The sequence below is a fragment of the Vigna unguiculata genome, chromosome 5 (genome assembly GCF_037176805.1).
Source record: "Vigna unguiculata cultivar grain cowpea cultivar isolate G323 ecotype 2 chromosome 5, ASM3717680v1, whole genome shotgun sequence".
Classification (NCBI taxonomy): Eukaryota; Viridiplantae; Streptophyta; class Magnoliopsida; order Fabales; family Fabaceae; genus Vigna; species Vigna unguiculata.
In genome coordinates, this window is record NC_140796.1 from 2,980,467 (window position 1) to 2,995,740 (window position 15,274).

A 15,274-nucleotide genomic window follows, 5' to 3' on the forward strand; every position below is an offset into this window, starting at 1 on the left:
TTATAATAATATGGAAAAAATTATAACTAAGGTTCATACCAATCTCATAAAAGAATCCCTAAAATCATAATTAGAGTTTTATTAATTTGGGATCAACTTAATTTGGGATAAACATTCTAAAAAAATCATAATAAAATATTAACCTTGATCTGAGAGATCATGCAATAATGTATACTTCAATCTCAATTTATGTGTTTTTCAACCTCTATTTCCCAATCTATCTCTTTGTATTTATTTCTCTTCACACACTTTCATCATAATTTACATGGTGGAAAGATCTTATGACGAAAAAAAAAATCCTAATCTCTTTTATAAATCAATGTCTCCATTAAATTTTTTTATTTTATCTTTTATTATAATTTTTCATAATATAAACTTAATATAAATAATATATAAATATAATTTAAAATATATATAAAAAAAATCAAAAAAATCAAAAAAAAAAAAAAAAATGGGGGAGCCACGGCTCCTCCCTGTCACCACATAGGTCCGCCAGTGATCATGAACCAATATTTGATAAATTTAAGGATCAACGCCACAAGAATTGTATTTTAAAAAACTTTAAAAACGGTAAAAATATTTTCAAAAATCTAATTTGGATTTCATAAATCAAATCCAGATAGTTGAATTAAATATAAATCCAAATTTGAATATTTAGATTAAGTTTTAAATCTAAATCAAAATATTTTTGTCAAAGTTTTAAATCTAAATTCATTTTTTTAAAAATAATTTAAATTTAATTTTTAGATTCATAATTTTTAATAAAGAATAATTTTTTTATAAATTAATTTTAAATTCAATTACGTGTTTTCCAAAAATAAAGTAATAATTTCATCTAATAAATAAATATATAAAAGTTTTAAATAAGATCTAAAATATTACAAAAATATAACAATATTACACTACAAAAATATAATTTTTATTAGTAGTATGTTACTAAACCGTTAAAAAATAAAATAAATTTTGTTAATTATTTAAATCGCTGCAAATTTTACACTCCATTTCAAAACCATGATATGAGTTTAGTTCGGTCGTGTTTTCTCTGAAAAATTAGGAAGCTCCGACACGTCATAATAATGGTGCCTCACATGAACGACGTACACACACTGCGTCAAGCATGCTCTGTAGGGTCAGACACGCTCTGTTTAGGGACACGTTGGAGAAGACACGGTTTCTATTATTTTTATCAATTGATAGTTTGGAAAGTACTACTTTTATGGGGGTATAGGAAGAAAAACAGGGAGGTGCGGGAAGAAGCACCTCACTTGCATTCTTCACTATCCCAAATTTACCATTTTATTCTTAATTAATTTATACTTGACAATGGGCGAAAAGGAGTGGAAGAGTAAATATCATTTCCTGCGACAACGTATTTTGTGTGAGCTGCACCCCCAATTATTTTCACAGCTTCTTTCTCTCTCCCATTTCTTCTTCAAGTCCTATGTGCTTTTTGAGTGTTAATATTAGTTTTGTATTTTTTTTTTGTTATGTGAAACAAATTTCAAGAAAAAGCGAAATGAATTTCAAAATCCGTTTCAAGAAAAAGCGAAATGAATTTCAAAATTCGTTTGTTTTTTTTTTGTTTAGAAACAGAATTCGTGATCCGTTTTAGAAAAGTATGAAACCAATCTCGAAATTCGTTTCAGAAGTTTCCATTTTTTTTTTATGAAACGGCTTTTGGGATCCGTTTCATATTGTTCTGAAAGGGATCACGAATTCCATTTCACAAATTTTAAACTTTTTTCCAGAAATGGAATTCGTAATTAGTTTCAAAAAATTATGAAACGGATTTCAAAATTCGTTTCATAAATTTTCATGTTATTTTATGAAACGGATTTCGAGATCCAGTTCATACTTTTCTGAAACGAATCACGAATTTTGTTTTTAAAATTTAAAAAATATATACTTTAAATAAATTAAAAATAGTTATAATACAATGAATAATTTTTTAATTTACAGCTTAAATAATTTTTAATTTAATTTGTTTTACAATTTTTCTTTTATATAATTAATTAAGAAATAAATTAAATAAAAATTTAAAATAAGTTCAACTTTAAATTAAAAAATAATATATATATATATATATATATATATATATATATATATATATATATATATATATATATATATATATATATATATATATATATATATATATATATATATATATATATCACTCTCTTAACCATGAAGTCAAGAAAATAAATATTAAAACTGAAATAAAATAAAATAGAATATTAAAAAAAACACAAAATGAATATCGAATTAGATCTCAAAATCCGTTTCTGGAAATTGTGAAACGGATTCTTTTAGTGTTTTTTCTCTTTCTTCATTCATTTAACTTTAACTTTAGGCAAAATTAGAAATAAAAGAAGTTTTGAAGGTAGAGGAGAAATGATTTGGAGTGCAGGAAGAAGCCCGTATCAATTTTTGGGTGAAGCCCAGTTTGAATGGATCAGGAGGGTTTGGGCCATCGCCTCTATCATTTTCACACTTTCCCAAGTTTTTTATTTTTTTCTTCTAAGCTCTCGCTTTCCACTCCTCCCACCCTCTCTTCTCTTTCCTTCCCTTCCTTCTACCCTTCCGGGATCAGATCTACTTCCCTCACCACTCCTCCTTCGCGGTGCGTCACGCGCCACTATCCCTCTAAACTGACGCAGGCAACTCCCTCTTCTTGGTGTCATGCTTCTGTATTTCATGTTCAATTTTTAGGTTTTTCATCATCGTTTGCATGATTTTGCATTATTCTAATAGTTTCCTTTATCAATCGGTTGTTCTTCATTTTTCCTTCTAGCTCATCATCTCATCGCTGGAGGCATGCTTTGTAGAGTGCTAGGGTACTGTTATTTCGAATTTGTCAATTTCAACTATTTTATTTTATTTTTCATATGTTCGGTGTTAAACGATGTTATTGCAACTTTATTTCATTTTTTTGGTGTATGACGAATGAACCAAAATAAATAAGTAGTTCCCCACGTTCCATTTGTTACTAAGGCATGTCCCAACCTGTTTGGTCACTTCTACTCATGTAGTTTTGTCCTTAGCTTCATTGTCTCCCTTCTTCCTGCACAGTAATTTCGTTTCATCACTCTTAACAAATTCGGGGCTCTTCACATTTATGTTAGTTCAGTTTGGGTTTTTTCTGTGTCTTTCTCTTTCGCAACATTGTCGTGATCATGAATCATGTCATGATGTTCATGCACCTTCCCCCCCGCCCCGGCCCATTTCTTGTTACTGATGGTGTTGGTTGAAGTTGTTGATATGGAGTGTAAAAGGCTTTATCTTTCTTTGGTTCTTGTAAAACTAAGATATTGAGGCATGGTTATTGTTGTTGTATGTTGATGGATTTGAGTTTTAGGGTTTCTAGTGGTGTGATCTGCTGATTATCCTTAAAGTGTTAAGGTGAAACATCAGCAACGAAAGTAAACTTTGCTACATTACCAAATACGAAATGGCGGAAAATAGATTCTGTGTAAATTGATGGTTCAAATGCTACTTGTTGCCATTTTACTCCTTTAACTGTATTGTTCAACAAGCTAGTCTCTCAAAGATATGAAATAGTAACCAAACTCATCCTTTTATTCTCTGACTTTAGTTTTTCACGACAACGAATGTGATGTTTTAGTTCTTTGAGATACAAATTTGGTTGTAAAAATCTGCAGACTAATGAAGTCCTTAGAAACTTTTTGCCTGTATGATCAATTTAGAATTTTAATCTAAATTTACTTCACATTGATTATTGGTTGCAGATTATTTTTCGAGGATTAAATAGCTGTCATTTATTAGACTTTTATGATGGATGTTGCAAGAGCAGTGTAATTATTGTTTGTCCTCTTGTATGCTTAAGCTAAAAATTCTGTATCTATTTCCTTGTTCATTTTATTCTTTCATTAACGTGAAGTTTGTGAGGATGGGGATAGCCAAAACATGAACCTTTATATAGTAAGCATCCAATTCTTTTTATTTTCCTTTTCTTTTATGGTGATAGGAAGTAATGCTATTTGAGTCCTTAAATTATCCAGTATACAGATTTTTCATCAATATGGCGAAATGAGATTGTCAAAAACTGTTGAGTTAGTTTTAAAATCCTACAATTTGCCTCATTATATTCAATGTTTTAAAAACCGTCACATTGTTTGTCTTTAAGTCGGGGACTTACCCTGTAGATTAGATGAACCAGCATTCACTTCAAACAGTTCATAATTTCTTCTTTCTAATATGGCAGACTCTTCCTTTGGAATTTTGAAAGAAAGAGGGTATTCTTTTATGGATTGATTGAATGATATTTAGTATGCTTGTGGTGCAGTGTGATGAAATGGAGCATGCTTAAAATTCAAAATTTTCAACTTAAATTGCATTAAGAAAGAATTGTATCAACTATGCGTATACATCACTGTTTTGGTGGAGGTTTGGTCCTCGCGCCACTGTATTTTTCTTTTCAAAGTTTTCTGAATTTATCAAATGGATAATTTTCTCTGTTTATAGTAACTCTATTTGGAAAACAACATGAATTTTTTATGCATTTCAATGTGCTGTCAATCATTAATTATTACGTGTTTTATTTGATGTGGGAATTATGTTTTCTTAGTAAAGTGTTTATGTTGAGTCTTGCTCTTGAAAGGCCTTGGATAATTTATTCCTCATATCAGCACTTCCATTTTCTTGGAATCCTAGTGGTATTTACGTTTTGATTTTTTTATTGCAGTATATGATCAACAATGGCATCTGAAGAAGTTCTGAAGGTTGTTTTCCCTTTCCTGGAGGGCGTTGATCTTGCTTCTTGCATGGCTGTTTGTAAGCTGTGGAAAGACATAGCTGGAGATGATTTCTTTTGGAAATGTCTGTGTGCCAAGAGATGGCCTTCAATCTGCAAGCGACCTAATCCTTCAACTTTAACCTACTACAACTTGTACAGAACCTTTTATAAACGTCAGCATCGTAGAATTCTTCTCCCTCCAAGAATCTCATTTGATGATTTGGATTTTTTCATTGACATTTGGGCTGAAAACATATTACTCTTCTCAGAAGTGGTGCCTGGTTCTGTACTTCAAGCAGGTTTTAAAATTCCTGCATCTGGGGTTTGTGAAATGCTCAAATATCACCTGGAAGGTTCGGAATACAAGATGACTTTTCCTGTGGAACCCAGGTTTACTATCCCTTGTGGACAAAATCAGAATGTTAGTGTCTCTGTCATGGTTGGGAAGAAGGATTCAAATAAGTTTGCTCGCATAATAAATAAATCCATGTTTGATTACATTGATCGCTCATCATATAGAGCGTTGGCTTTTGATTACCTAGACATAGCCCCTGACTACCCATTTTTGACTGGCATCCGTGCGTGGATATCTTTGCTATTCATGGAAGATAAAAAAGAAGATCTTATGGATGTATTTGGGATCCAGATGGATTTCTGTGATGTGGCAAATTCTAAGGAAGAAGTCTTGTGGCTATTGGACATGCTTGACTGGAAGTAAAAGAGAGATTTCCCACTGTTACAACAAAATTAATTGGATATTGTGATCTGATGTTAACTTGTGAGTTTATATGGGTGTATTGCAAAGTTTATGTTAATGTCTCGAGTGTTTGGACAATGTAAATCTCCGCAATCCTTTGTTATCAATAAATGTCTTCATTAAGCCCCTACTTTAGCACGTGATAATGTTATTTTATCGGTTCAACCTAGATTGGGTTATCTTTGACTGTGGTGAAGTGAAGAACACTCTCTGTAGTAGTTTGGAGAAGTGTTGTCTTCTATGGTAGGTTGCATCATTATCTGTATGTTTTGTACTTGTTTGAAAATGTTACGTTTCTATTGTATGATACTTGATGTGATTCATGGAGAGGTATGACTATTTATATGAATAGAGACTTTGTGTGTAGACGTAGTTTTGCAATTAAGTGTAGTGGGTTGTTAAGTGACAAGGGTTGTTATGCAAATATTTTACTGTTAATTTGGAGAAACTTTCGATTTGAGGGAGAGGAATTTCTGTGTTTTTTTATTCTTTCTTTTTTACTTTGGTGTTTGCAAAGACATCTTAGTATCCAGTGAACTTAACGTGGATTCCAAATAAAACTAGTGTGTTAAACATGGACTGCACTCAATTATGACTTCGCTGAAGTATAAGGTCGAGAACTTTACCAGAATGGATGATTTTTTCAGTGTGACGGTTAAAGAAGCATCTCGAAGACTTTAAAAGTTTTTTTTAAGCTGATTTCACATTCTTTTCTAGTTTTATCATTAAATTAAGATAATAGAAAATGTATTTGATACACCGATATTTATTTTAAAAATATAAAAATAATAGGATATGATACTTTATATATGTACGTTAAAAAAGTTTACAAATATTTTTTAAAACAGGATAAATATATGATTTTTATTGTGTAAACCCAAATTAAAATCATATATATTAAAATTATTAACATAAAAAATATAAATAATTGTTATCGTAAAAATATTACTATTTTATAGATTAAATACTTGATTGATAAGTATTACTAAAATATCAAACATAAGTACATGTTGAATACGAATATATGATTCAAATTAAAATATTGATGTATCATAACCACTAAAATATTAATAACTTTCGAATACTTTAAAAGTTGAATCTAAATTACGTTTTCATTATCGAAAAGAATAATAAGAAAAAAAACGTTGTTAGAGAAAATTCAATGTAATAAAATGTTGAAGCAAGTTAAGAAGAAAAAAAAGATTGTAGTATGACTATGAATGGAGTTTGAGAATTTCTACATGACAAATTCCTTGGACAATAATTTATATATGAAATAGACATACTCATACTATATAAGTAATGAAAAAGTAATCAGATAAATCATATATGAGGATAATCATTGTTGTTATTCTCATTACCAAAAATGCATCACTATTTCAAGCAAATCTTGATGTAGGGAAGAGAGAACTCTATTCTTAAGAAATAGGGTACAATGTCTAAGAATGAGAATAACACTAGGAAGAGATCTAAGTCTAGACAAAGAAATGGTGGAAGAAATGTTTCTGACATTATAACTTATATGGAGGTGTGACCCTCGTGAACCAAGAGGAAACATTAGGGTTTTAAATCATTTGTTAATGTAGGGTATTTATGTCATTTTCGTAGACATATATAGGGTACAAGAAGAAAATATGGTATGCAGGAAGAAATATCCAGATCTTAATGATGTCTAACCATGCTAATGATATAGAGAGGACTATAAATCTTGCTTCCTGACCGGTGTCAAGTAAAAAATAATTAATAATGCAGTTTTACATTAACAAGTTTATAATTAACTGTGATATGTATGAATTTTGACATCGATAATTATTAATATAATTTTATTTTATTTAAAATATAAAAATATTTATAAGTGTTATATAGTTATAATTGATAATTTATTTGAAACACATCAAAATTTATTCGATAAATGCATCGTTTAGGTGTATTTAAAACAAATAAGAAAAAATAATTTGAAAGAATGACAAAAGGCAATATGAAAAAAGAGGACATTTTTTTTCATAAAAAAATGCAATATTTTCATTATAGAAGAATTTGAAAAAGTCTATAAATTTCAAAAAAATTCTTTTTTTTTTCTAAAAATTAAAAATAGTATCTTTCAAACATTTCAAGTTTTCATATTTTAAACCTTCACATTTCAAGTTTTCACTGAGGGACAATCTTCGAGGGTCACAAAGATGTTTTTTATTGTTTCTTGGTCAAGACCTTATAGATTCTAAGATGTTTATTTTGTGTTTAGAAAACGATTGTAGGAATAAAAGATAAAAATAGTATATTTGTCTTTAGATAATCTATGATATGAATTTATCTCCAGATATTATTTTAATTAATGGAGTTAATTATTTCAGATTTCAACATAAATGTAGTAAAATCAAAGATCATTATTTATACCTTAAATAATATCCTATTTTAATTATTGAAGTTAATTATTTCAAATAATACACTACTAAAAAAACTCATATTTTCTACAAATTTTGTTTTGAATTTTTTTTTGTAAAACATACTTACAAATTTTGTTATAAAAAAATTGTAAGCAATTGCTACCAATTTTTTTGCAAAACATTTTGTATAAAACACTTTTCACAACAAATTTTGTAGAAAATACTTACGAATCTTATAATTTTGTAAAAGATAATTACTCGCGAAGGAACACTAGTGTAGTAAGGATTTTTGGCACCAGTTGTTTTTGGTATTTTGCCCCGGTTCTAGAATTGAGGCATATCAGGGCGAGGTCAAAAGGACATGACTTTTGACCTCAGGTGTGCGAACCGAAGCCAAAGCACAATATGCAGTTTTCGAACCCTAGCGACCATCTTCTTTACGCTGCCGCCACATACAGATTTGTCGACCACCGCAGCCTCGCACCAGTCCATTCAACCACCATGGAATCAACCAACTTTCAGTAGAACACGAACGACAACAGACCTCCATTGTAGACGCAAATGTCACGACACACCACCTCTACAACACGAGCATATTGGAAATCGTCGTCGCGAGAACGAACGTGTCAACGCCTGCATCGCGAGTTCAGCCTCACCGCGAACTACCATTGAAATCACTTGCACCTTGAAACATCATCTCGATGCTCATAGAAACCCTAATCGCGCCACAAAGCACCTACAATGAGCGAAACGCGCAATACACTATGGCGGCTCTGAATCGAACAGTAGATGTTTGATTTGGAGATGAAGAGGAACAGTGTTGCAATTCACAATTTGGGGACCTAAATAAGATATATGGCCTTAGTTCAATTAATAACTGAGGCCTAAAGTGCATACTGTCTCGGTCTGATTCCACCCAAGGCCACAAACTCTGCTGCCAATGACATTTTTTAAATTTTGAGGAACTCTGATGCCTTATAGGCTTCGCTTGCCTTTTGATCGAGGTAGAAAAGCGCCTATAGGCTTCGGTTGACTTTTGACCCGAGACAAACAAGTTTGAAAAATTGCAAAGATGTCACTGCGTCCTTATAGGCTCCGGTTCTGCAATAATCGAAGCCTATAAGGCGATGTAAAACCAACAAATTACACTAGTGAAATTACCTGTCAATTAATATTTTTAGAAAAAAAAAACAGGAAAAAATATTTTCTTAAACTTTTTTAACAAATTTATAAGAAAAAATTCTATGTAATATAAATTTTTTCAATAATGATAATAAAATTAAAAATTATTAATTATACCTTAAACACTATTTAAGGTGACTGATTACCATTACCCTGGTGAACTATAAGTGTTCATTCCACATTATATTTGTCTGTATATGATTTAAAAATTTAGGAAACTTGAATCCTTTAATTTTTTTTGGTGGTGTGGTGCCTAGAGGGGTCTCTTCATGCACTAACGGAGTATTATAGGGGCAAGAAGGTGTGATGGCTTCCACAAATTTGTCAGAATTCAGTACATCAATGTAATGATAATTAAACATTTAATTCTAATAAATATCAAAACATAAAATTAAACAAGTTAAAGAAGGAGAACGGATGAAATACAGCTGTTTCTAGAGAAAAAGAAAATCAAACATATACTTATTCTTTTTACTTATATCTCATTTCTCCTGTTCCATTCCTTTAAGTAAAAAAAAATCACTCTTTCATACTACTTAGAAATATTGATTTCATAATAGAGTATTTCTAATATCCGAGTATTTATAGTTTCACGTACAAAATTATATATATATATATATATATATATATATATATATATATATATATATATATATATATATATATATATATATATAGATAGATAGATATATATAGATAGATAGATATAGATAATGAATGTTTAAAATATAAGAATTTGAATAGTTATATAATATCTTGTTCTTAAGTTATTATACTTAATAATTGTGTGTTCTTTTATTTTAGTATGGAAATTATTTTGAGAACATTAAATTTTATTTGATATTCTTTTATAATATAAGAATTTGAATAGTTATATATTATCTTTTCCTTAATATTCTTAATAATTTGTGTGTTCTTTATTTTAGTATGGAAATTATTTGATATGTTTTTATAATCATATTTTAACTATGACTCATTTTTTCTTTTTAACAATTATGTCTTTTAAACAAATTCAATTATTTTTAAATAGAGAGAATATATATATATATACATACATATATATATATATATATATATATATATATATATATATATATATATATATATATATATATATAAAGTTTGTAATATATTATTTTAGTTTTTCCGGTTTCTTTTTCTTCATGTGTTCCTTATATGATTTTTTTTAATGTTTAGTAGTATTTTTCTAATTTCAAGAATTATTTTTAGGTTAAATATGATATTATTCCTAAATTATAATATAAAATTGGAATTGGTATATAGTTGAACTTTGATTATGTTTAACTTTTAACTTTAGAAAGAAATGGACATATGACGCGTATATATTGTCCACATTGTAATTAAATTATGTTTTGTTCAGTCTTAATTATAATTTAATTTTATTTTAGATAAACTAGGAAATGCAATAAATTATTTAACTTCAAAAAATATTAATAAAATTGTCCATTTTATTCTATTTATTTTATATTACAATATAGAAGTAATTTTATGTATGTATATAGGGTCGAGATTGTCCCAACAACTTAAGGATAGAGGACATCTTGACATAGATAAAAGGCCAAACAAATATTTCACGTTGTAGTAGAGATCCACCTAGGCAAAAGAACTTTTCACAACAATTAAGGACAAGTAAGTACATTAAACAAAACTTAAAACGACATAGTCGTGTATATTTCAGACTCAACAGTCTAGGCCCATCTAGATAGTATAGTATAAATAGTATTGTTCATGTTGGGAATAGTCCAAGTATGAGTCAAAGTCCCACATTGGATAGAATAGACAAAGTTAAAGTCTCACATGGGATGAAATAGACAAAGTTAAACATTATATAAGAATAAATACTCATAACATCATTGTCTTAAGGTTTTAGGTTAAAGTGGTGTCAACTATCTTTTATATGTGTAAGACTAATGTCATATAACTATATGGAACCACAATTTCTCAATGATTATAACCATAACCTATATATATATATATATATATATATATATATATATATATATATATATATATATATATATATATATATTCCAAATGTGAGTTAAAGTCACACATTGGATATAATAGACAAAGTTAAACACTATATAAAAATTCCGGTAAAACAGTTTACATTTACTGTAAATGTATACGTAAAGTAATTAAAAATTTAGTTAATAATACGGATATAAATGTCAAAGGAAAAATAATTAATCCTATTGTTGATTGTAAAAGTTTCAATTAAATAAAAACAAAATATCTTAAAGCACCATTAAAAAGCAATAAACTACTTTTATTAATTCTCAATTTTTCTATTGCAATTAATGAATGACAATAAATTTACTTTATTTGAAATTAATATTATTCATTAATTTTTTAATTAATTCTATTAATTTCTTCCTCTTATGATGAATTTATGATGAAAATATATGTTTTAAAATCAATAGTTAAAAAAAACGAAATATAAAATATTTATTATTAATTATAATATCTTATTGTTATACATAAATACAAACATGTTTATAAAATTAATTTTATTAAAATAAGCGTTCATGTAAGTTAGAATAGTATTACTATTTGTAAATATTTATATACACTTCTACTATATTTTTATATATAAAATTTAATAAAGAAATTAATCAAAAATCATAATAATATAAAAGAATACAAAGTGTTGACTCAATGTAAAAACTATTAGTTTAATGGTTCCTTCGTTATATTGTTTTCTATTAAAAATGTTATAACTACTTCAAATCAATTATAAAAATATTTTAATTATTCTATTCTTTTATTTTTAACTTAAAATACTAATTAACATACATATTAAAATAGTATGGATGACAAGAGGGTAGTGCAGGTTTCATGATCACATCCTTATCTCAGCAATAAAAATTCATCTCCATCTCCAAGTTTAGTGGACGAATAATTTTTGTCCTATCTTCATCACACCGAAAAACAAGTATACTCGTAAACCCATACTTATATTCATTTTCTTACTATTTCAAATATCAATTAAATAATCTCATCCCAAAGAAATCAAGATACTACCAAAATATTAAACATTAGAATAACATACTTTTTTCTTCATGAAACAATGAAATACTAAGAAAATTATTATAGTTGTATAAATCTCAAATTAAAGTATCAAATTATAACTAGAGAAAATTCAAATAACTATATAAATACTAAACAATTAGACATAAAAATTTTATGATAGTCAAAGCGTTTAGTAGTTACTAGAATATAATGACCTTCATCGTCGTATTCATTTTCATTCACAAGAACGTCTTTTTCTTTTAATTTTTTAACTCCTAGAAACATCAAATATAAAATATTAAATGAGAATTTGTAAAAAATTAATAATAATAAATATTAATATATTTGAATAAATTACCTTAATGGTTTGAGTTTTATATCCAATTTATTATACATATCAAAACTTCTATATTAATATGATAAAATCCACTATGATAAGAATTTAATATCTTTGCAACTAGTATATATATTATCTTACCTAATAAATTATAGATATTAAATTAAACAAATATATATATATATATATATATATATATATATATATATAATTAAAAACATCATAGTATTACTCGTATCTATGTCCGTACTCAATTAATATGAAAATTATCGGTTAAAACCGAAATGGATTCGATTAATACCAAAAGATACACGTTTATTTGCTTGCCATGCCATCTCTAAAAATGAGGCATTTGGTAAGAGTTTATTTTTGAAACATACGAAAGTACAATTTTACAATGGAAACATCACAGTCCTAATTCTCACGTCAGAATGCAATGTTACCAAATCCAAGAACAATACACCTAAAAATTTCTGCTGGCTTCGTAGCTCTGCCCAAATTGCCAATAAGAAGGTGCAACCTCGTCGAACTCCACCACTTTTCCATCACTGGTACCCACCTTAAAGGACAAACATTTTCCGACCAAGTTTTCTCCGGTCAACCAATTCTGTCCCCAAACCCTAGACATGGATTTCCACACACCATCAGATCCCTTGATGCTGACCTCATGAACATCACCGGCATTGCCAACGTTGTACACCAAAACCAGAAGCCAATAAGGGTTCCCTGCAGTTTGGAACCTGACACCGCCAGTTTTGGTGCATGGCACTCTGCGATACTTCACCGGGATGATCCCAGCTCTGTATGCGGCAATGGTGGTGAACATTTTCATGGACAAGTCGAAGTGTTTCTGTGGAGGGTTGCACCAGTGGTCGAAATTCGGTGGGGAGTAATTGGGTGGACAGAAATTTGTTGCAGTTATTTTGATTGAGCCTGCATTGGGAATGCACCATTGAGGATCGTTCACACACTTGATCTCAAAACATGCACCACAACTCAGGCCATTGTTGAACAGTGCTGTGCTTAGGGCTGCGGTTTCAAGCCCGTAACCTTGCTGGAACAGATCACCATAACCACAAGCTCCCTCTGCATATATCATCGTCCATTCAAAACAGTAATCAGATTAATTAACAATGTCATTTTATTTTGTGGGATCCACCTTTAATGTATTACTATAAAGGGAATTTCTTGTTTGGAAGAACAGACATATTTCTATAATAAAAACAAAATAATTAATATATAAATTCAATGCAGTACCGACAAAAATTGTAAATACTAATTAATAGTAAAGAGAAAAATCTGAAATTACCTCTTTGTCTCATTCAAAGACAAAATTTGCAGATAAACTTTTGTATCCTCTTTTTCTATTTTTATTATAATTTTAGGTAAGTTATCTACCATGTCTTGTTTTAGTTTTCCTGTTTTAATATATATTTATGTCTCGTTATAATTTTTTCTTTCTATATTAATTAAATAAAGAATATAATTAAAAAGATTATCTTATATATGTTAACGTTTAAAAAAAATATATAAAGAAAACAGATTTCATTCGAAACCCTGCCGTTAAAAAAAGAGAGGCGGGGCATATCACAAGGTAAAAAGAGTTTAATTGAGTTAATAATGTTAATCGAAACTACTAATGAAATAAAATAAAATAAAATAAAAACGTAGACGACATAAATAATAATTAATTATATCATAAATATTTAATTAATATTCATGTGTTTCATTGCAATAAATTAATAATAAATATTAAGGAAACGTTAAAATGATAAAGTAAAACTATTATTGTATCCTTTTTTTACTCTTGTTTTCTTCTTACCTTCTTTTTATAACTCGTAACATATCAAATAATGCATTAATTATCAAAACTCTCCATAATCAAGGAATAAATGATTTTAAATAATAATCAATGCATTTCTTCATCTCCCATCTCAGCATTGATAGATGAACACTGAATAGTTTACAGAGGAAAAAAAATCTAATCAAATTTTTTTAAAAAAAAAAGAGAGAAGAAATGTAGACAGACTCAGAGTTAGTCCATGATGAATGATGAAAATGAGAATGATAGAGTGATTTTATGCATAAAGTTGCAGAGAAGAGTTTTACTTACGCATGGTTTCTCCACCTTGCATGTCACCATAGAAAGTTGCACGGGCATTATGCCATATACTGTGAACTGCAGGGGGATGATGCCATTTATTGTGAACTGCAGGGGCATGATGCCATTTACTGTGAAGTGAGAAAGCTGGTACAGAGAGAACCATTAAAAGGACCAAAGGAACCAAACTCTTAGACAAAGCCATCACCATGAGTGTTTCAGAAGAAGAAGGAGATGAAGAAGATGAAGTGGGAGCTTAAGTTTGATGAACGAAAAAGAGGTGTATTTATAGGTGAGAGAAGTGTTAGATGGTAGTGCAGGAAATAAAAACAATTTAAGGTAAATAAGGTTTAATTCTTCATATCTGGTCAAAGTGGCTTTATTATAGTATATAAAATAACTCAGTTTTTGTTACTATAAATAAATTATTCATAAATGATGCTTTTAAAGATAATTATAAATATTGGACACCGGAATGTAAATCGATCAATAATCATTGTGAAAAAAAAAAATCATATTCCTCTTAATTTTGTTTTGAAATGTAAGTAACTTTATTGTAAAAAATAGAAAATTATAAGAAAATTTTATCAAATATCTTGTAAAATATTTTGTATAAAATAATTTTTACAACAAATTTTGTAAAAAATGTTTATAAATTTTATAATTTTGTAAAAAATTATTACTCAAAAATAAATTACTTGTCAATTAAAATTCTTTAAAAGAT

General features: G+C 28.5%; 2 protein-coding genes across 4 annotated transcripts; one reads left to right on the top strand and one right to left on the bottom strand.

Moving 5' to 3' along the window:
* The first annotated feature begins 2,491 nt into the window (after positions 1-2,491).
* Positions 2,492-5,643, top strand: LOC114185676 (F-box family protein). Of its 3 annotated transcripts, XM_028073544.2 has the most exons (3): positions 2,513-2,660; positions 2,795-2,837; positions 4,706-5,643. In XM_028073544.2, the coding sequence occupies exon 3, from the start codon at positions 4,719-4,721 to the stop codon at positions 5,472-5,474; it is 756 nt and encodes a 251-aa protein (XP_027929345.2). In that variant the 5' UTR covers positions 2,513-2,660; positions 2,795-2,837; positions 4,706-4,718; the 3' UTR covers positions 5,475-5,643. The 3 variants fall into 3 exon arrangements, with proteins under 3 accessions (XP_027929344.2, XP_027929345.2, XP_085529089.1); XM_028073543.2 differs by lacking the exon at positions 2,795-2,837 and having other exon boundaries at positions 2,492-2,660; XM_085672963.1 differs by lacking the exons at positions 2,513-2,660; positions 2,795-2,837 and adding an exon at positions 2,852-3,942.
* A 7,034-nt stretch (positions 5,644-12,677) lies between these two features.
* On the bottom strand, positions 12,678-14,838 carry LOC114185907 (expansin-A23-like). The gene is made up of 2 exons (XM_028073857.2): positions 14,563-14,838; positions 12,678-13,535 (listed from the first exon to the last, which is right to left on the bottom strand). Exons 1-2 carry the CDS (start codon positions 14,759-14,761, stop codon positions 12,913-12,915), a joined length of 822 nt encoding a protein of 273 aa, XP_027929658.1. The 5' UTR covers positions 14,762-14,838; the 3' UTR covers positions 12,678-12,912.
* Positions 14,839-15,274: the final 436 nt, after the last annotated feature.

Coding starts and splice junctions, on each gene's coding strand:
- LOC114185676 (XM_028073543.2), top strand. CDS start 4,719: ATGGCATCTGAAGAAGTTCTGAAGGTTGTTTTCCCTTTCCTGGAGGGC.
- LOC114185907 (XM_028073857.2), bottom strand. CDS start 14,761: ATGGTGATGGCTTTGTCTAAGAGTTTGGTTCCTTTGGTCCTTTTAATG. Junction 13,536..14,562: donor GCAAGGTGGAGAAACCATGC/GTAAGTAAAACT, acceptor TGATATATGCAG/AGGGAGCTTGTGGTTATGGT.